General features: G+C 49.9%; 1 protein-coding gene across 4 annotated transcripts in view; it reads right to left on the reverse strand.

The window, feature by feature from the left end:
- Window positions 1–4,195: 4,195 nt before the first annotated feature.
- Window positions 4,196–21,434, reverse strand: part of CRTAC1 (cartilage acidic protein 1) — a 152,764-nt gene continuing 135,525 nt past the window's right edge. For 2 of the 4 annotated variants that reach the window (XM_040255153.1, XM_040255151.1), the window contains exons 12-15: window positions 9,256–9,401; window positions 7,895–7,937; window positions 5,351–5,494; window positions 4,259–4,900 (exon numbers count right to left, since the gene is read on the reverse strand). In XM_040255153.1, coding sequence (XP_040111087.1) covers window positions 4,782–4,900; window positions 5,351–5,494; window positions 7,895–7,937; window positions 9,256–9,401 — 452 coding nt within the window. In that variant the 3' untranslated portion in view covers window positions 4,259–4,781. Of the gene's footprint in view, window positions 4,901–5,350; window positions 5,495–7,894; window positions 7,938–9,255; window positions 9,402–21,434 lie in introns of all 4 variants that reach the window. The other 2 variants (XM_040255154.1, XM_040255155.1) reach the window with 2 other exon arrangements.

The raw sequence follows: 21,434 nt of genomic DNA on the forward strand, positions 1-21,434 counted from the left end.
TGGGGATGAACGGAGACGCAGGTGTACAGTTCTCAGCACAGAGCAAGCATTCTGTAAATGTTAGCTCTCTTCCCCGAGGATGGTTATTTCTTCCAGCTTCTATTGTTCTCTGATGGCCTACCCTTTGACCAGTCTGCTGTTCAACAGCGGTTTCTTCAGAGGACAAGTGCTGAAGGAGGGGTTGACATTACCTATAGAGTTAACCAGCCCCTGTTCTCTCACCCTCATCCCTCCTCCTTCTAGGATGTGCTCGTTGCTAAGGAGACGCAACATCAGCTCCTGACAAGATGTGGCTGGGGTCTGGTCCACACCGAAGGAGTGAGACTATGGCTGACCCCGGGGAGGGAGGGAAAAGAAGGAGCGCGGCTTGCCTCAAGGGCTGAGAGTCTGGGTGGGGGTGTCATTCGGGAATCTGCTGGAAAAAACCAGCTGGCTCCCTGAGAAAGAGAAGCGCTTGTCCTCCTGTCTCATGTGACTCTGGAATGATGACCAAGGGCCCTGTTTGCAGGTGGGAGTGGAACCCCTGCTTAAGCTGCTGCCCAGTGCTGGTCAAGGTGCAATGCCCAGACCCTGGGAGGGGGCCATAGCAGCCAGAGTGACACATAATCAAACTCCTGGCCCTCAGAATGGCACCTCCCCAGAGCAGGGCTGGTGGCTGAGCAGATGCTTGAAGAGGTCACGTGGCTGACTGTGTGCCTGGCGAGGGGACTCCACACAGGGAATGCCATCTCTTCTTGCAGGTTGAACGAGACTGTAAGGACACTGTCTCAGATCTTGGGCCACCCCTAGGGAATCCTTTCCAAACCTTCTTTCCAAACCCTCCCTTGACCCTGGGCAGCAGGAGAGATCGTGCTTTTTAGTAACCAGCTGGCCAGCTCGAATGGAGAAGAGTGCCAGCTGAGGCCCTACCACCCTGATGTAGTCCTGCCTCTGTCCACCCCGACTGAGTGGCCTTGGACACAGCACTCAGCATCTCTGTAAGACTGGGACGACTACAGCACCTTCCTCTGGGGACTGTATGCAGATTCCACAAGTTAATTCTTATAAAGAGTTCAGATCTGACCCAGAAATGCCAAGCACTCACTAAATGAGGCTAGTATCGTCATTTTAGGTGGTACATTCCTGGAAAGATCAGCTTCCCTGATGGCTCAGCAGGTAAAGAATCTGCCTGCAATGCAGGAGACACTCCGGGGGTTCAATCCCTAGATGGGGAAGATCTCCTGGAGAAGGAAATGGCAACCCACTCCAGTATTCTTGCCTGGGAAATCCCATGGACAGGGGAGCCTGATGGGCCACAGTCCAGTGGGTTGCAAAGAGTTGGACACGACTGAGCGACTAAGAGAGATTCTTCCTGGGAAGAGGAACATCCTTGGGCAGAGTGAAAATGGTATTATTATCATTATTTGGTTTTTCTTGAAAAATGGGAAATTCTGGCTGAGCTGGCCCCCTCTTCCTGCTCTGCTGGATGAGCCCCTTCAGTGCTTCAGCTCTCTATTTGCATAATCCTTTCTAGCCCCTGCCATTATTTGTCAGCCCCTGAAGGCATCTGCTATTTTTGTTATAAACTCAGGCCCAGGAGAAGCCAACAAAAATGTCAGGCGCCTGGGTGGGGCTATTATCAAAAAAAAAAAAGAGAGAGAGAGAGAGACTGAATTGTTCATGCTCAGAAGGCAAAGGGCCTCCCTGGTGGCTCAGATGGTAAAGAATCTGCCTGCAGTGCAGAAGATGTGGGTTTGATCCCTGGGTCAGGAAGATCCCCTGCGGAAGGAATGGCTACCCACTCCAGTATTCTTGCCTGGAGAATCCCATGGACAGAGGAGCCTGGTGGGCCACAGTTGGGTGCCCACAGGCCTCAGAGCAAGAGGAATTAGAAGGAAGAGGGACTCTGAGCCTGGCTGGTTCAGCACAGATCAGAAAAGTCCTACACTGAGGCCCTGGGCTTGGAAGGCACCCTCCTGGCCCACTGCAGGGGTGTTGTTATTTGGAGGCAGGTGAGGCTGAGTTGGTTCAGTACCTGCCTGTCCTCTGTATCTTTTCGCCTCCTGTTTCTTCTAACCCAAGCATCTTGGGGGCAGGGAACTTGACACCTTCAGAGGAGGGACCTTGTCACAGTACTCATGGGAGGGACCTAGCGCTTGTCACACAGGTTTTCAATAAATGATTCTGTTAGTCACTCAGTTATGTCCAACTCTTTGTGACCCCATGGACTGCAACCTACCACGCTCCTCGGTCCATGGGATTTTCCAGCAAGGATACTGGAGTGGTTTGCCATTTCCTTCTCCTTCAATAAATGATTGTTCAGTAAATACAGGAGTGAATGCAGAGAGTTAGCTTTCTGGTACAGTGATCCAAGAATTTAGTTAGACTTTTTAGAAAGCCCCTCTGAGTCTGAGTCCCATTGCCATCCTGTGTACTGGGCTCCTCCATCTGACTGCTGGAAGGCAACATGGGGACAGCAACCATGTCCCCTTCAGTCACCACTGCACTCCCAGAGCCTAGCGCAGTACCTGGCACATAATAGGTGCTCAACCAATACGTGTTGAAAGACTGAATGAACAAAAGAACAAATCTAATTCAGGCTATGAATCTAATACCCTGGAGTCAGGATATTACAGTTGTGCTCTTAATAGCTGGAGGGATTTTGAACTCCTCTTTGTAACTCATCTGGCCCCACCCATCTAGTAGGGTGAAAACCACACAAATACACCCGGTTATACGAAACCCAATGTGCAGGAATTCATGGATAGTACTTCTAAGCCATGCTCTGAAGCCTGCTGTCACCTCAGCCCTCCTGATGACCTTGTCAGGCTGTCACACTAGCTGCCTCAGCCCTTATTTCTCGTGCTGTGTGTGCAGGAAGTCAATGAGCACCATTATCTTGTTATTTACCATTGCACTTGCAACTGCAGTCTCTGTGGGTTTTGGGTTTTACTTATCTCACTATCATAGATCCACTTGTTCTCTAAAAAGGCAGCATCTTCCAGGATGACGAGGGAATTGTCTGAGTGGTGATGGTGCTGTCTGTTACCTCCTCAGCAAGATAGGGTGGTGGCAGAGGGCTCCAGCCCTGGCTTGGGGACCAGCTGGCTCATGACCTTGGGCTGATCTTTTTATCTCCCTGAGTCTCATTTCTAGGGCCCGTTCAGATCTTTAATTCTGTGTCGACACACAGGAGAGGGCTTTCCAGAAGTGGAACGATTTTTAAGTGGGTGTATGCTTTTCTGTGAGATTGTAGCTGTTTTTATTTTAAAACTTTTCATTTTAGCTCCTGTTCCAAGTGTAAAAACAACACTAGCAATGAGGAATTAATATTTTGTGATTTATGGGGCATATTATTATTATATCAGAATATGGTAGTTTTTTTGTTAAATATACTTTTTAAAGGGTTGGTGGCTTTCTTAAGAGTGATTTTATTATATCTTGGGGTGTGCCTTTTTTTCCCAATCACATAAAGAATAGATCTGTGATTTATAAGGCTCCTGCACTATTGAACCTGGTCATGAAAGTATTCTAAGGTGTTACATCATTACTAAAAGTGAGGCTTTCAGGAACTTCCAGGTTTCCAAGCATATTGCAGGAGAGACCAAACCTTTCTAGAAATTAGGGTAATGGTGGCTCAGACGGTAAAGTGTCCGTCTACGATGCAGGAGACCCAGGTTTGATCCCTGGGTTGGGAAGATCCCCTGGAGAAGGAAATGGCAATCCACTCCAGAACTATTGCCTGGAAAATCCCATGGACAGAGGAGCCTGGTGGGCTGCAGTCCATGGGGTCGCAAGGAGTTGGACACGACTGAGCGACTTCACGTTCACATTCGACACTAGGCATACCTATGTCCAGACACATTTTCAGGGGTCTTAGAAAGGAAAAGGCTCTTAGGGATACACCAGCCCAACTCTTCTGCTGTTTAGATGCGGGATACTGAGGCCCAGACAGGAGAAGTGACTGCCCCAGAGCATTTCCTCCATGTCTGTCCCTTGCTCATTCCACACGCCTCACCTGGTCCAAACCCCACTGTCCCCCAAGTGAACACTGGTGCGCAAACCCAACCATTGCTCATGCCTGGGGCAGACACTTTCTCTGTATCATGAGTTGCTTTCCAAGGGCTACGTGATGGAAGGGCTGCTGCTAATTCAGCATTCCAACCAGCTCTGCTTGCCTCAGACACTTTTTTTTTTTTTTCCACCAGCTAGACACTAATATCCAGCAGAGAGTTTATTGGTATAATTTTTTCAGAAAGAGACTGGAAGACTTAGCAAGTTCAAACTTTAACATTTTTTATCAAGAGTCCCAAATGGCCACCCTTCCCCCCCGCCCCCATCATCACCACCAACCCCAATATGGCTTTCTCTACCACAGGCACTCAGGGCCTGCAGAGCAGAAACAGCACAGGCCAAACCAGCAGGCACGGGACACACTGTCAAATCAACTGAGCAAGCAACCGCCTGGAAGCCATCTTTGTTAAGGGCAAAATAAGCGGCTCACGACACTGGAGGATACAGAAAAGACAGGACTATCTTGATTCTTCTGAAGGAGTGAGGGAGGCTGGATGGGGTAAAAAACATGTTCTCAGAAGACACGCAAAGAAAGACTTTACAAACAACTAAAGGTGACACAAATATCAGTATCCCCCAAACTTCCCTTTTCAAAGATGGCCACCCCCGCTGTCCATTCAGAAGGAGCACGCAGCAGAACCTACTAGGCGTGGAGAAAGACAGGCAGCGGGAGAGATTAGGTTTTCCACAAAGACTGTTAGTTTTTTTTTTTCCTTTATTGATGGAATTTAAAGTGCATATAACTGAAGGAAAAGTCCAAGGCCTAGAGAAAGAGATGAGGCCCAAGAGACAGGCTCAGAGATTCTAAAGGCGGCAGAAGGATACCCACCTAAAAAGGCCACTTGAGCTGCAAAAAGGATGGAGTGGGAGACAGAAAATGGGGAAAAGAGAAGGGGAATGGGGGTGGGGTTGGGGTGGGGGAAAGCATTTGGGAGGAAGAAGACAAATACCAGTTCAGAAATTCAGACAAAGGTGAGCAGGAGCTAGTCTATATCCCAGGTAAGAAAATGTGGGCTGACCCTAAGGTAGGAACATTAGTTTCAGGAAAGGGAGCAACAGGAAGAGCAATGGCTTCTGGCCAGGACATGGCGCCCCAGGGGCCCTTCACTTGATGGCACAGTGGTGGGGGTTCTCCAAGCCTGTCATGGTCTTCCTTGGAGAACCCACAAAGGTCTAGGGAGATGTCCTCCAGCCAGGAGAAGGCAGGGGCTGAGAACCTCAATTTGGGGCCTCCCAGAGCTCCCCAGTGGATGGCAAATTCCCTTTGCTACTGGATGGTGGCTAGGGCCCCACTCACCTACACAGGCCGTGCCGTCCTCATTGGGTTCATAGCCCCGATTGCATCTCTTGTTGGTCCGGCACCTGTAGCTTCCGTACGTGTTGACACACACGGGCTTGTCTCGAGGACACACGAATGGGAACTGGATGCATTCGTTGGTGTCTGAAAGGGAAGGGGAGCCACTTACTGGGGGTTGGGGGCAATGGGTCCTTGCTCAGGCTCTGCTTCCCCACTCCTGCCATGACCTTGGGCATGTCCCTTCTTCTCCCTGGGCCTCAACTTGCTCTGTCTTCTTGGCTGGCTCTTCCTATACTTGACCTTTACACCTTGCGGGCACTCACGTTGTCCTGGGTCTTCTTTTCTATCTCCCACAGTTTCTGTAGGTGGTCCCTTCACATATGGATGATTCCAGGCCTCCTATCTTGAGCCATGACCTCTCCTTGGGGCTCCAGACTCATGAATGTCTACCATGCATCTCAGACTTACTAGGTTGAAATGGAACTCTAGATCCCCCGGCCTTCAAGCCTCTTTTGTCCCCTGTTCCCATCCTCCCCAGCTCAATCAAGGCCACCATCAGCCTCTCGGCTGCTGAAGCAGACATCGGAGAGATTCCTGATTCTTCCAGTTTCCTTAATTTGCAGGCAATTTAACAACAGATCCTGTCAATTCTACCCCATCGTACCTCTCCGGTCTGACCGGCTTCCTCTCACTCCTCTGCCACCAGCCTGTCCCCAGCCACCAGCAGCTCTTGCTTGGATTTCTGCTGCTGCATTCTCCCCTTCCCCCTCCCTGCCACCACACTCCCACCCACTCCCCAGGCCTCCTGGCTTCCCTGCTTCCTCCAATCCTATCTGCAATTCAGCAGCCAGGTGATTGCTGAAAATATGAACCATACCATGCCATGCTCTTGCTGAACTGCGAAGGGCCTTGAGAACAAAGTCCAGACTCCCTTCTGGGGACTCAAGATATTCCCTGATGTGGCATCCAGCTCGTTCATCCTCTCCCAGCATTCTGGCCTCCTTCTTGTCTATTTGACACAATAAGCCTTTCTCCTGCCACATGGTCTTTTCTTCTGCTCTCCCCTCTGCTGGGCAAGCTCCTCCCTCTGCTCTTTCTACGGCTGGACCCTTCCTGTCCTTCAGATCTCAGCTCAAAGGTCCTCTCCCTGCCCATGTCTTCTAGAAGAGTCTTTAGAGAGCACTTCGCTTAATTCTTAATTCATCTCATCCAGCTCTTGTGGTTAGTCTGCCTGACTAGAATGAACACCCTTCCAGGGCAGGTGCCTGACCTGCACCCCCAGCTCCCCACGTAGGGTGCTGTGCAAGAGGTATCCAAATGTCTGCTGGGTGATGCAACGAGGAGGCGGCTGCACTGTGGAGGTCATGGGATCTTCCCAGCACATGGGGAAGATGCTAGAATTTCTGGGTATGAGCATCATCTGTTTAGAGTGGCCATGGCGGGGACATGAGGAACGGAGGGAACTGATTTCTTCCTCAAGCCACCCTTCCAGCCATCCTCTCCACTTCCCACTTGTGGTCCTTTGCCCAGGCAGCGCCCTCCATGGGAACACTTTCCCCTTACTGTCTGGTGAACTCCTCATCACCCCTCAGGTCTCAGCTCAGACCTAAACTATCTCTGGGGCACTTCTTGGACCCTCACTAGACTGGTTTGGCACCCCACCTTTGTGCTCCCACAGCACCCCCTTCCCACAAGCCCTGCCCAGGTTGTGTGGTCAATCTGTTTCTCTGTGCACCCCTCCCACTGGCTCTAAGTGCCAAGAGGGCAGGGGTTGTCTCCTTCACTCTGGCATCTCAATAGCAAACCATTCACCTGGGGCTGATGGGTGGCTGCAGAGGGGACTGGGAAGAATGCCACCTGAGCATCTAAGGGCAGGTGGAGTCCTTGGCCAGACCCCTCACTGCTGGTCCTTAGGATGGAAGACATGGGGTTGAAGGTCTTGGTGCTGAGCCTCTAGGCTACCTTGCCCGTTCCAGGCCTTTGAGAGGTTTTAGAAGGTCCCCGGATCCTCACAGAGCTGCCTCACAGAGCCTGGCTGTGCTGCAGTTACCTGGCCCCCAGTACTGCAAAAGGCAGCAATCTCCCTTCTGAGCTGTGACCACATGCCACAGCCTGGTTTGCTCCAGTGGCCCCTGGCTAGCCATGCCCACTCTTGCCTGCCAGCCCCTTTGCTGGCCGCTGTGCTGGATGGAGGGTGCATGCCCACCCACCATGGCTTCCAGGAGCGAGGCCTCCCTCTAGGGAGGCCTGTCTAGGCAGTTGTCTCCTCCTGGTGATTGTTCTCTCTGTATTCACAGCAGGGAAGTGCTGCCAATTCCCAGAGCTGTAGTGATTCAGCCTGCAGGCTGCTACCATCATTCCCACCTTGCCGAGTCACCTGGCGGTTGTCTTGACATCTGGAGCCCCAGGGACAAACAACACATTCCCCTTCTCACTGCTCCCAGCACCTCTTGTCTGCAACCTGAGTCTTCCAGGGCCCAGGCTGACCCTCCCCAGCGAGATTCTGGCCTCAGCCGTGTCCTCTGCTACCTGCAGGCAACTCACCCGCACAATGGCCACTTTCCTGCTGGGAGAATCCTTGGCCGCACTGCAAGATGGGCAGAAGCAGAGACACTAGTGAGTTGAGAAGATCCCATCTTAGGTCCCCTCCCAGTCACAGCCACAGAGCAGCTGGCACCCTGACCCCACAGTAAAGGACTGCTCACAGCTCTGAATCAGGGAGAGCCCCTCCTGCCAGGATTCCTTTGCACTGATCAGAGGAGACTCACGGAGAAGGCCAAGAACAGAGCCTGTATGAACCCCCGCTCATTTCCCTCTCGTGGGATCCACAGGCCTGCCCCGTGACCCCCAACAGTCTGTCCCTCCTGTGACATCACCTGAGACAACCTGGGTCTCAGGAAGGCAAAGTGTAAAGAGGGCTGGACAAGCTCACTCCCCACACCCACTTCTCTGAGAACCTTCCCCACTCCTGGGGCGGGATGCCTGTGAGCCAGGCCATCACCCCACCTTGGGGCAGGGCTGGCTGGACAAGAGGTGGATATCCCACCTGGAGGAGTGACTCAAAGGTTTTGCAGCTGGAATTTGATCTAAGTGAGGCAGAGACAGAGATTGGGGAGTCTGGTCACTCCAGGCTGTGGGGTCTCTTGTGGTCTTTGCTAGGTCTCTGTGGAGGTCTCAGCAGCCTGGTGGCTGGGGGCGGTGGATGGGACTCAGAACATTTTACAAAAGACAGAAAATGTCACCTGTTGGAACTGAGGAATGATGGGGTGCTAGTGAGGATTACTGGGGAAGGGTAATGCTCCCCCCAGAGCCAGTGCACTAAAAACAGGTCCATGAGCTCCTGGGGCCACCAAACTGCCACGGCTCTAGCTCATCCCGAGTGTCCCTTGTATTTTGTGAGCTTCCCTGGAACCTCCCTGTAAGTCCCCTTGTCTATGTGAGTTTAAGTGGCTCCTGTTATTTGTAATGGTGTGATCCTCTCTGGACAGGAGCCCAGAGCTCTTCCTAGAAGTCTGCAGAGGCAACAGGAGGCTGTGTCAGAGCCTTGGAAAGAATCAGAGATGAAGCAGGAGACCTGAGGCCAGTCCTTAACTCTGTTCACAAATGGCTGAGCAGTTTTGGTGGGTTCTCTTTCTTGGTCTCAGTTTACCTTCTCTGTAAAATGGGTGATAAAAATGCTTGCACTTCCAACATGCTAGGATTTTTTTGAGGAGCAGAAGAGCTGTGGGTGTGATAGTGGTGTGGAAACTACAAATGGAGGGGTCACTCCGAAGCCTGCCCTTTGCTAAGAAGATTTCCATCCTTCTAGAAGAAAAGTCTGCAATTCCTGGGAATCCAGCTTCAGCCCTCGGGGTTGCGGGAGGGGCCTGCTTGTTTGGCTCTAAGATCCAGATGCCTCTCCTCACCTCCAGGCTGCCTGGGTCCTGAGGTCTGTCATCATCCCGGGGATAGGGAATCTCCAGCACCGAGTTCATCTCCGAGCTGGCCACGTTCCTGCTGGCCATCTTGCCATCTGGCCATGTCACCTCCACGCTGCTGGCTTCATCCTTCCCTGTGGGAAGAGAGGTGAAATGATAGCTGCAAAGGAGAGTGGGGGCTGGGGAGGGATTCTCTTCAAGGGTATCATCATTCATTCGTTCACCTGATAAAAACCATAAACTGAATACTGTTCTAAGTGCTGGGGAAATAGTGAACAAGGCCGACAAGATCCCGCTCCTTTAGGAAAACGCTGTCCAAGAGAACTTGCGCGGTAACGGTGATGCTTTCTATCTATCTGTAGCGGCTAGCCCTAGGTGTATGCTGAGCTCTGGTGTGGCACTGGCCTGATATGGGGCTGGACTTTAAATTCTATTTAAAATAGAACTAAAAAAAAAAAAAAAATAGAACTATTTAACCACTAACCTAGTGGCTACCATACCAGACAGCGCAGTTCTAGAACTTACATTCTAGTGGCTAGGCCAATGGGCAGGAGGCTGTTTTGGGGAAGAGGGTTAAATCTGGTGGTAAACAGGTAGACTTTGGAGTCCTGGGTTCAAATCTTGGCTGTACCATTTACCTAGCATGTTGGGAAAGAAAGAGTGGGGGTGGGGCATCTGGGAGACCTGGGGACAACAATCAGCTTTACAGCTGATTTGCTTTTTAATATTGGGTGTATTCCACTGATTTGTGTCTATACTAATAGTTAAAGTCTGCAAGGGGCCATCACTGGGAAAGTCCCTGTTTTCAGGGAGCTTCCACTCTAGTGCGGATAGACAGGCATACAGATGAACCAATAAACAATGCCAGATGTTGACAAGCTCTGTGAAGAGAACAAAAATAGGGTGATGAGATAAAGAGGAAGTAAGAGTTACTGGGGGCCTTTTCTAGTCAAGGTGATGAGGGACAGGTTCTTGGGGATAAGGTATTTGAGTTGAGCTCCATATAGAAGCTGAGGTGACAAAGGGTACAGGAGAAAGACCAATCTGAGAAGCAACAGTGAGAACTGGACATGGAACAGCTGACTGGTTAAAAATTGGGAAAGGAATATCACAATGCTATATATTGTCACCCTGCTTATCTAACTTATATGCAGAGTACCTCATATGAAATGCTGGGCTGGATGAATCGCAAGCTGGAATCAAGATTGCTGGGAGAAATATCAATAATCTCAAATATGCAGATGATGTCACTCTAATGGCAGAAAGTGAAAAGGAACTAAAGAGTCTCTTGATGAGGGTTCAAGAGGAGAGTGAAAAAACTGGCTTATAACCCAATATTCAGAAAACTAAGGTCATGGCATCCAGACCCATCACTTCATGGCAAATAGCAGGGGAAAAAGTGGAAGCAGGGACAGATTTTCTCTTTTTGGACTCCAAAATCACTGCAGACAGTGACTGCAGCTATGAAATTAAAAGACACTTGCTCCTTGGAAGAAAAGCTATGACAAACCTAGAAAGTGTATTAAAAAGCAGAGACAGCACTCTGCAGACAAAGGTCTACGTTGTAAAAGCTATGTTTTTTCCAGTAGTCGTGTCTGGATGTGACAGCTGGACCATAAAGAATGCTGAGCACTGAAGAATTGATGCTTTTGAACTGTGGTGCTGGAGAAGACTCTTGAGAGTCCCTTGGACTGCAAGGAGATCAAACCAGTCAATCCTAAAGGAAATCAGTCCTGAATATTCATTGCAAGGACTGATGCTGAAGCTGAAGCTCCAATCCTTTGGCCACCTGATATGAACAGCCAACTCACTGAGAAAAGACTCTGATGCTGGGAAAGATTGAAGGCAGAAGGAGAAGAGGGGGGCAGAGGGTGAGATGGATAGATAGCATCATTGATTCAATGGACATGAATTTGAGCCAACTCCAGAAGATAGTGAAGGACAGGGGAGCCTTCTTGTGCTGCAGTCCATGGGGTCACAAAGAATTGGACACAGCTTAGCAACTGAACAACAACAACAAAGCTGAAATGTTTACAGAAAATAATGGTGGTGAAACTCAGGGAATATTCATTGTGAATCCATCTGCACACATCCTTAAAGCAACGCGTTACATCACTGGCAAAAAGCAGGTTGGAAAGATTTATCAGGTGTTTAGGCGTCGTCACAGCCGGCCCCGGCTTCCTGCTTAAAGCAACAGGCCTGTCACTGAGACAAGGTCAGGCTAATGGTGATGGATTGGGGTGGAGAAGAGCGGGAGCTGGGCCTCACCTGCTGGGAGAAGGCTTTCTCCAGTCGGTCACTTGGAAAGAGGACAGCGCTCAGTACAGGTGGGAGGGATGCTGCAGCCCCCTCATTGCCCCCTACCAGGGCTGACTAGACATGGGCTTGATGCTCAGGGCTCCACAAATTTGCACACTCCCCCAAGTATCAATCGAGGCCTGAGAAAAAAGTCACCCACACGTGCGTGCTACTTTCTCTTCAGTGCGTACAGAGTGTCACAAAGCAAGTGAAACTGAAAAGTGCTGTGGAATTTATATCAGCTTTTGTTCATTACTGTCCACCAATGGATTTTTACAATGATTGCTGCGGTGGGGGCGGAGGGTCGTCTGTGAAACATTTTTGTGTATGAACGGGGTTCCCGTATTTTAGAAAAGGGAGAAGGGGGTTACGAAAAATGTTTTCTGGCTTAATAGAGCCGACCTCGGAACCAGTAAGCCATGGGCCTGGAAGGGGAGAGTCTCCACGGGGAGAGAAGCTGCATGCCTAGACTTTGGGGGAATCATTGTACAGATTCTGGTATTGGAATCTACCACTACCTCTATGAGGCCCCCCTGGGGTCGGAGCTAAGACAGCACGGTGTGGAAGGAGCGCGCTGCAGCTTTCTCCCCGAATTCCAGTGCATCAGTCTGGAGCTTCCAGAGAAAGGTGCATCTTGAGAGCCTCACTGTCCACTTTCTGAGCCTCCCTGGGCTTGCTTCTCTTCTGCTCCCTCCAGCCCAAGGCCTCCAGAGAAGTCTCTCCTCTGATCATCATGAATTAATAAGGGTAGGGACCAGCCACCACCCTCCAGAAGTGTCAAAGGTAAGCAGCCCCTGCCCCTGTGCCTGCAACGGGGCAGCAGCACCAGAGAGAGGTCCCCCGAGCAGAGACCCCCACATGACGCAGAGACCCCCACATGACCCAGAGACCCCCCCAGACAGGATGCAGCTTCTCTCCCCGTGGAGATTCTCCCCTTCCAGGCTGGGGATTACTGGTTCTGAGATTGGCTCTATTAAGCCAGAAAACATTTCTCATAACCCCTTCCTTCCCTGTACCCTCCTACCACAATTTATTTTGGGGAAGGGGGTGAAAAGAGGATTGGGGGTGTGAACCGCCCACTCTTTTTCTGTTTGGAAGTAGTCTCTTGAGGTTCAAGAGATTTGGCATGTTTAGGGTGTTCAGCGCCCAAACTAAGTGGCAGATGTAAAAAGTAAACATTTTTCTATTAAAAAAAAAAAAGGAGACAAAGAAGAACAAATGTTTCTCGCCTAAGCCAACAGAGCAGCTACACAAATACATTTTCCAGCCTGACAGAAGTGCCGCAAATAACTCTAGAGCTGCCGAATATTCATAGACAATCACAAATTTACATCCTGCATCTGAATCCTGCTTCCTCTCTTCCTCCAGACCCAGGGATCGGCAGGACTAGGATAGAAGTCAGCCATGGGGAGGGCACCTCTCAGTAGGACTCCTTCCTTTGTTACTGATTATTTGGGGGCCTCAGTTTCCTCATCTGCAAGATGGGAGCTCTAGCCTATCCAGGAAGGACAGTCTACAGTCTTTCCTTGGATGTGAGCGTTGCCCCAGCCAATTTTGACCCTCAGCATCCCCATCATCTCTTAGAGATGAGGGGCACCCTGCAGTTCCCAAAGGTTCTCCTTGTTGCCAGTAATACTACAGAGTATGCACTCCAAACTGCCCGCAGTGATTCTCAGTGTCAGGGCACTGGATCCTCATGGCAGCCCCCTGAGAAAATACTAGTTTTATAATTTCCATCTTACAGTCGAAGGGGATGAGACTCAGAGAGGTGATGGGCCTTGCTCACAGCTACCCAGAGAGGGAATGTCTGATCCTGAAGCCCACACTGCTTACCCCTTGTTCTATTGCCCACCCCACCCCCATGACCAAACCACCATGGACCAAGCATCACGCAGGGAGCTGGGATTCAGCAGGAAGCAGACAGACCTAGGACCCATCCTGGAGGAGCTGAGCCCTGTGGGGGCAATGAACACAGTGATTATGTTCAAATAAACTGGTAAAGTGCACATACAGTACCGGTACCACTTGGTGAGAGAGGCGGGTGTTAAAAGTCATTTCGTTGGAGGATGCAGGAGGAATAAGAGCTTGGGAGGCACAGAAGGGAAGGGAAGGACGTTCCAGGCAGAAGGTACAGCACAGGCAAAGGTACAGAGATATGAAAAGGACATGCGTCTTGAAGATCAGGGAGCAGTTCAAAGTGGGTGAAGCAGGGTGTGAGCTTGTGCGTTAAGTGGGGTGGGTGGGAGAGGAGATGGGAGGGACCGGGAACTCTCGAAGGTGTGACTGATTGCAGCCTCTCAACTACTCCACGAGGGAGAATTTATACCCACTCCCCCGATGTAGACACAGGCTTGGCAAGGTACAGGGAACTGCAGGTGTTTGAGTTCGGACTGGAACCCAGGCTCCTGCCCCCAGGCTGGGCTGTTCCCTTTGCCCCAGAAATTTCAAGTCTTCCCGCAGCTGCACAAGCCAGGGGGCCCGGCCACCAGACACTGCACAAGGGCAGCCTTTAAGCTGGCCAGACTGCCGGGCCTGTGTGTCTGGGAGCAGAGGAGACCCCATTAGGAGCAGCAGGGAGTCACCTCTGGCAGCTTTTAAAGGACAAAGGCTAAAGAGGCACAGAGAATTGCGCTTTTCAGAAGAATCACAAGCAAAACAGATGGTGGGAATACAGTTGGTGGAATATTTTTGCACTTTATTAAAGCGATTTTTATGTGGGCCACTGAATTTTCCTTTCCTAAAAGAGCACCAGCTGGCTGGAAGGCAGCTCTGAGTCACTTGCGAACAATCAGCTGAAGGAAGGAGGGGTGTATGTGTAGGGGGTGGGGGTGCCATCAAAGCCTGGGGTGGGTTGGCCCGGGGGTGAGCCCAAGTGGGAGGCTGGTGGAGAACGGAGACTATTGGCTTTTGTTTTCATGTATCGGCTTTGGTAGAGCTGCCTCAGCTCTCTGCTAGCTCAGAACCAGAGAGCCTGGGTGTGGACTACACGGAGTGGGTGTGGGCTACATGGGGTGGGTAAGCAGGGGTTGAGATGTTGGGGTTCAGAGCAACCTGAGTCCAGCAGGGCACTCAACAGGGGCTGTGAGCAGAAATGCTTATTTATGAGGTTGGCTGGCCGTCTGCACTGGGAGGAGCAGGGGAAGGGCAGGACAGGGTGGGGGGTGGTGGAAGGAGGCCAGGGGCTCCCTGAGCAGGGGTGCGTGGGATGGTTTTACAGGATGAAGCCGAGAGCGCTCTGCACAACAGAGTGGCCCGCTGAGAGCCCCCTGCCCCTTGAAGCATGAAACGCAGCAAGGTCCCTGAGTTTTACTGTGTGATGTGATGCAGTCTGTACCCTTAGGCATGCACGTGAGGGTCTGAGAAGCTGAGTCCTCTAAGCACAGCTCAGTGCTGACCAAGCAAAGGCCCACAGCATGGGAAAGCACTGGCTCCCCAGCCAGTGGCCCAGGAGCTGAGAGGAGCTAGCCAGGTATGTGGGGGAGAGAAGTGCCCCAGGGAGGGGGCTGGCTGCTGAGGGGCACACGTGTGCACCGACACGTGTCCGTGGACAAGCTGATCACCACACTTTGCTGCAAAATCAAGAGGAGGCAGGGGTGGTTTTGGAGGCAGGAAGGAATGGGGTCAGAGGCGATGAGCAGGAGCATTATGGGTGGTGGAGGGGCTTCCTGCAGCCCTCTGCCCTCCTGCACAGCCTCGAGGGGGCCCACATCTTCTTCCTAGTCCTAGTGACATCAGGACAGCCCTTTCGGTATTCCTGTTCTGGACCTGCCCCTGCTCACTGCAAATACCACAAAACAAACTACTTCAGACCGGAAACCGCCCTACTGTCCGTCAGCAGGGGACTTGCTAAATAAATTATGAATGCAGCCACAACAAAATGCTGTGCAGCACTGAAGGAAAACAAAGGAGATAGGCACAGGCTTGGAATAATGTCCAGGATAGACTGTTAAGAGAGAGGGGGAAAAAAGCAAGTTTGGGAATAATAGGGAGAGTATAATAATTTCCGTTAAAAAAGCTTCCGAGGCATATTTATTTATAAATGTGCTCCTGTGTATTTTACATGCAATAAAATCTTATCAAAAAGTGTGGAATTGGGAAGAGGCTGTCCCAGACTACCTACTGAAATGGCTCCCTGCCTGTTCCCTTCTGCATTCCTAATTCCTTTACCCTGTTCTGCATTTTCTTTTTTCATTGCACTTAATGTCTTCTAACCTTTTATATATTTACCTAGTTGTTATGTTTACTAGGAGTCATATGTGACTCCTCCTTCCACTGGAATGTAAGGTCACCCATAGCAAGGATCTTCCTTCAGTTAGTGTTTGGCACATAGTAGGTGCTCAGTAAGCAGCAGCTGAATGGGTCACATGACCCTTGGGGAGGAGAGAATCTTTCCTTTTTGCTTAATATTCCACACGTAGTGGTGAGATTGTAGGTTATTTTTACTTACTTTTTTAAAATGGTGTTATATTTTCTAATTTTCCTATAATCAATATGCATTATTCTTACAGTCAGAGAAAAAAAACAAACTAAAGCTTTCTAAAAAAATTGCAAACACTGCTCTCCCTGCAGGGCTCTAGTTGCCAGTCTGGTGCCCCTGGAGAGGCTCCTGGGCTCCTCCTGGTCCTCCTATCCCAGCAACGCCCCTCCCACTGAAAGCTGAGCGTGGCTGTGGCTTTCCCCACTCCTTGACCCCCTCCATTCTGCCTACCCTCTCTGCGGGGCTCTGGGAGCTCCTGACACGTTGGCCCTGGCCTCCCTTTTCAGACTCTGCTCCCACCAGACCCTTCGCGTCCTGTGGACATCATGAACACTCTCACCTCTGGCCTTTGTTCAAGCCAGGCCACCCCTGGATGCCCTGCTTCAGCCCCGTCCACGCCTTACAAACTCCTGCCATTGTTCGAGACCTAGTTCCAGGCCCACTTCCTCGCTCAGAGCAGAGTGGGCTTCTCAGTCCTCTCACAGCCTCTGGGCCAGTGCGATGGAGCACCCGAAACTGCTTGCGACCAGAGCTCCTGTGTCCATTGGCCTCTCTCACGGGACTGCGAGCCTGGAGGTCAGGGAGCACTTCCTCGTTTCATCGGTCTCTTGGCCACATCTCTTGGTCTCTCCTGCACCCCATTTCTGTCTCCTCACTCCTCTCTTTCCACAATCCTTCCTTCCGATCTGGCTTTCCCACTGGTTCCCTCTCCTCTGCCCCACTGCTGGCCCCTCCATCAGTCAGGAAGGCCTGTGCTGTGCTGGATCCATGAAGATCCTTCTGGATGTGGGGGTCTCGAAGCTGCAGGGGTGGAGCCTCCTGCCCCTCGCTGTGTCCCCAGCTGTTGGCCCTGCTGCCTGCTGAGCGGCCTTAGACAGTCTCACTGCCAGCCCCATGGCTGACCTGCTGGGGCTGGTCTCCAAGTGCAGTCTTCCTTCTACGCCTCTCTGGGAGTGGACCCATTGGCAGGGGAGGCTGCAGGGGACCTGTGGAGCAGTCTGAACCAGAGTTCACACCCAGAACAAACCCCATGGTGATGCAGAAGAGCAAGGATTGGCAGTCTGGGCTGTCAGGGAGTCCCAAGAAGGAGCAGCCTCCATAACCCTGAGCTGAGGAGGCAGACAGTTGGGAAGAGTCATGGAGGCTCTTGGGCCCCTGTGATACCATCAAATGATCTTGCCAAGGCTTCCCAGCTGAAGAAGCAGGTCCATTCTGGCAGGGACAGACACTGGCCAGAGAAGAGGCCCAATAAGACCCATAAGACATACCTCAAAATAGCAGAGGCAGTTCAAGGGGAAAGGGGAAGGAGAGCCCAGCCCCAGTCCTGGCCTCAACATTGATTTGCTTTGTGAGCCTCAATTTCTTTATCTGTACAATGGGGTGTGGGTTGGTAGCCAAGCCAGATATCTGGATAAACATCCCACCTGTGAGACCATGGCTGTCACCGTGGTATGGATGGGCTCACTTGGGTCATTTGGTAACTGAGGGGTCATGGATGTCCAGTGAGAAAGGGGCAGAGCAGGACCCTGGCTGGCTGTGCACAGAACAGCTATGGGAGTCCGGCAGTCAAGTTATGCTGGTTAGGACCCCAGACTGTGGTGTTCAAGGAGATGGGGTCCAAATCCAGTCCTCCCTGTCTTCTGGAGGTGTGACTTAATCTTAGCCTCAGTTGCTGGACCTGTAAAATGGGGTTATGACTCTTAGTTCATCCTGTTGTGGTGAGACTGGAATAAGGTATCTTACGTAAAGCATTTAGACTAGTGTCAGGCATACACTAAGCACTTGATTAATGGTGACTACTACTATCTTGTCAGAGAGAACTATGTATTTAAAAGTCATCCTAGGACTTCCCTGGTGGTCCAGTGGCTGAAACTCTGTGTTCTGTGTAGGGAGACCAGGTTCGATCCCTGGATGGGGAACGAGCCTGCATGTAGCAACTAAGACCTGACGCAGCCAAATAAATAAATAGATACATATTTAAAAATAAAATAAAATAAAAGTCATCTTGTACCATCAGGGCCAGCAAAGTAAATGGCTGCCTTAAAAGTGATAGACTTCCAACTCCGGGTTGACCCACCCAGGGTGAAACAGCCTGAGAAAATGCTCATATAACCAGGCCCTGGGTCCCCTAAATATTTATGCCTCTTTTTCAGATGACATAAATATTATGTGTTGCCTATAAAAATTGGAAAACACATACACACATACACAAAATATGAAAGTGAAGTGAAGTGTTAGTCACTCAGTCGTGTCCAACTCTTTACAACTCCATGGGTTGTAGACTGCCAGGCTCCTCTGTCCATGGAATTCTCCATGCAACAATACAGAGTGGGTAGCCATTCCCTTCTCCAGGGGATCTTCCTGACCCAGGAACTGAATCCAAGTCTCCTGTATTGCAGGCAGATTCCTTACCGTCTGAGCCACCAGGGAAGCCCAAAGTACTGAAGACAAAGTACGGAAGAAAATAAAAATCACTTGCCCAGTTAGATCTGGATTTGAATCTCGGCTCTGCCATTTATGCGACTGGGGAATGTTTAATGGTTCTGCTCCTCAGGTTTCCCATTTGTAAAATGGGGATAAATCATGCCCATCTCAAAGGGTAATCATGAGGATGATGTGAAATAATAAGAGTAAAATGTCACCACACCTAGAACAAGAAAGAATTACCATATGGATCCAGCCACTCAAGGAGAACCATTGTTCACACTTTTTGCATTTTCTTTTAGTTTTTTTCTATGCCCATATGATGTATATATAACATTAACATACACATATATACTTGTTAATTTGAGACCGTATTGCCTGTTCTTTTTATGTTAATATCATGAGGTGCTCCCATAAGGGGGAGGGTATCTGATTTTGAACCATTTGACTCAGATGGTTTCCTTTCTTTTTTTTTTAATACTTATTTTATTTTCCATTTTTGTCCATGTCGCATGGCATGTGGGATCTTAGTTCCTCAGCCAGGGATTGAGCCTGCACCTCCGGCAGGGGAAGCACGGACTCTTAACTCTGGACTGCCAAGGGAAGTTCCTTAAATGTTTTCTTAATCGTTGTGTTTTAGTAAAGACACTGTTGCCCGCATCCCCCACCCCGTAGTGTTTCTCGATACTTTTTCCATTATTGTGTTTCCTCCCCAAGAAGACCTTTTATGACTTTTCCCCCCTAATTCCCTTCCTTAGTGCATTTCTTTAAAAATGCTTTGTTCTGAAAGAATTATTGATTCACACGAAGTTGTAAAAGATAGTACAGAGTGGTTCTGTATGCCTTTCATCCAGTTGCCCCCATATACCTTATGTAACTATAATACAACATCAAAACCAGGAAGTTGACATTGGCACAATGTGTGTGTATAAGTTCTTTGTTTTTAATCACCTGTTGAATTGTGCAGCTCCAATCAAAACACAGAACGGCTCCATTACCATGAAGATCTCCTTGGGGTCCTCCCTTTAAAGTCATACCCACCCCTCCCCTTTTCACCATGTCTAACCCCCAGCAACTACTGATCTATTTTCCATCTCTATAATTTTGTCACTTTGAGGATATTATATAAATGGAATCAATAGTACGTGATTTTCTGAGACTGACTTCACCCCCCACCGCCACTCATCATGATACACACGAGAGCTATCCAAATTGCTGCATGTAGCAATAGTTCATTCCTTTTTATTGCTGAGTGAGCTTCCCTAGTGGCTCAGCTGGTAAAGAATCCACCTGCATTATGGGAGACCTGGGTTCGATCCCTGGGTTGGGAAGATCCCCTGGAGACGGGAGTGGCTACCCACTCCAGTATTCTGGCCTGGAGAAGTCCATGGACTCTATAGTCCATGGGGACATGATTGAGTGACTTTCACTTTTCAATATTCCATGGTGTGAATGGATGGCAGCTTGTTGACCCATTAACCCACTGATGGACACTGAGGTTGTTTCCAGTTTGGGCTATTAGAGACAAAGTCACTATGAACAGTCAGGCATAGATTTTTATGTGGACATAAGTTTTCATTTACCTGGGATAAAATCCAGCAGTGCAATTGCTAGGTCTTATAGACTGAGCGACTTTCATAGTAGTTGTACAGTATAGTTTTTTTTTTTTTTTGTCTTAAAAGAAACTGCCAAACTATTTTCCAGAGTAGATGTACCAGCAGTGAATGAGAGATCCAGCTTCTCCACATCCTTGCCAGCATTTGGCCTTGTAACTTTTGTTACTTTAGCTATACTAATTGATGCTTTTGAACTGTGGTGTTGGAGAAGACTCTTGAGAGTCCCTTGGACTGCAAGGAGATCCAACTAGTCCATTCTGAAGGAGATCAGCCTTGGGATTTCTTTGGAAGGAATGATGCTAAAGCTGAAGCTCCAGTACTTTGGCCACCTCATGCGAAGAGTTGACTCATTGGAAAAGACTGATGCTGGGAGGGATTAGGGGCAGGAGGAGAAGGGTGAGGATGAGATGGTTGGATGGCATCACGGACTTGATGGATGTGAGTCTGAGTGAGCTCTGGGAGTTGGTGATGGACAGGGAGGCCTGGCGTGCTGCGATTCATGGGGTCGCAAAGAGTCAGACACGACTGAGCGACTGAACTGAACTGAACTGAACTGAATAGATGTATAGTGATATTTTATTAATACTACAGGTATACTGCGTATCTGTTTATGTTATATATATATGTATACACACAGATATATTATACATATGTGTACACACATATATGTGTTAGTGCTCAGTGGTTCAGTTGTATCTGACTCTTTGTGACCCCATGGACTGTAGCCCGCTAGGCTCTTCTGTCCATGGGATTCTCCAGGCAAGAATACTGGAGTGGGTTGCCATTTCCTTCTTCAGGGGATCTTCCTGACCCAGGGATTGAACCCATGTCTCCTGTGTCTCTTGCACTGGCAGGCAGATTCCTTACCACTGAGCCACCTGGGGATCCCATACATACATATATATACATACATAAAACAGTAAAAGTTTTTTCAATCGCCCTCTCCCAGTCAAGAACCTATTTTTACCTTCTTGGGGATGGCATCACCGCCATGCTTCTCCCAAGCCTTCTAGCTAAGAGGAGGCACCCAGGGTTTGCTGAGACACTTTAATTACTGAACCAATACCCAGGCATCTGGGGAAGCAGCTGGCGTGGACAGGTTTGGTGTAGCCATTGTTTGAAGAACAAGGCCATAGCCTTGAACAAATGGAGAATTAAATACTCTGACCTCAAGGTCAACTGCTTCATCAGAGGCACTGGGATGGGGACCCCAGCAAGAAGTGGGGCATAAAGAACCTCCCTTCTGAGTTCAGGTTCATCTCAAAGCAGGGTTCCCTCCAGTAGCTGGTGGTTCCTGAAAGATGCTCAGGCTGTGAGCCCTGCATTTCAGTGGGCTCTGCAGCGCCCTGCAT

The sequence above is a fragment of the Oryx dammah genome, unplaced genomic scaffold, assembly GCF_014754425.2.
Source record: "Oryx dammah isolate SB20612 unplaced genomic scaffold, SCBI_Odam_1.1 HiC_scaffold_14, whole genome shotgun sequence".
Lineage (NCBI taxonomy): Eukaryota > Metazoa > Chordata > Mammalia > Artiodactyla > Bovidae > Oryx > Oryx dammah.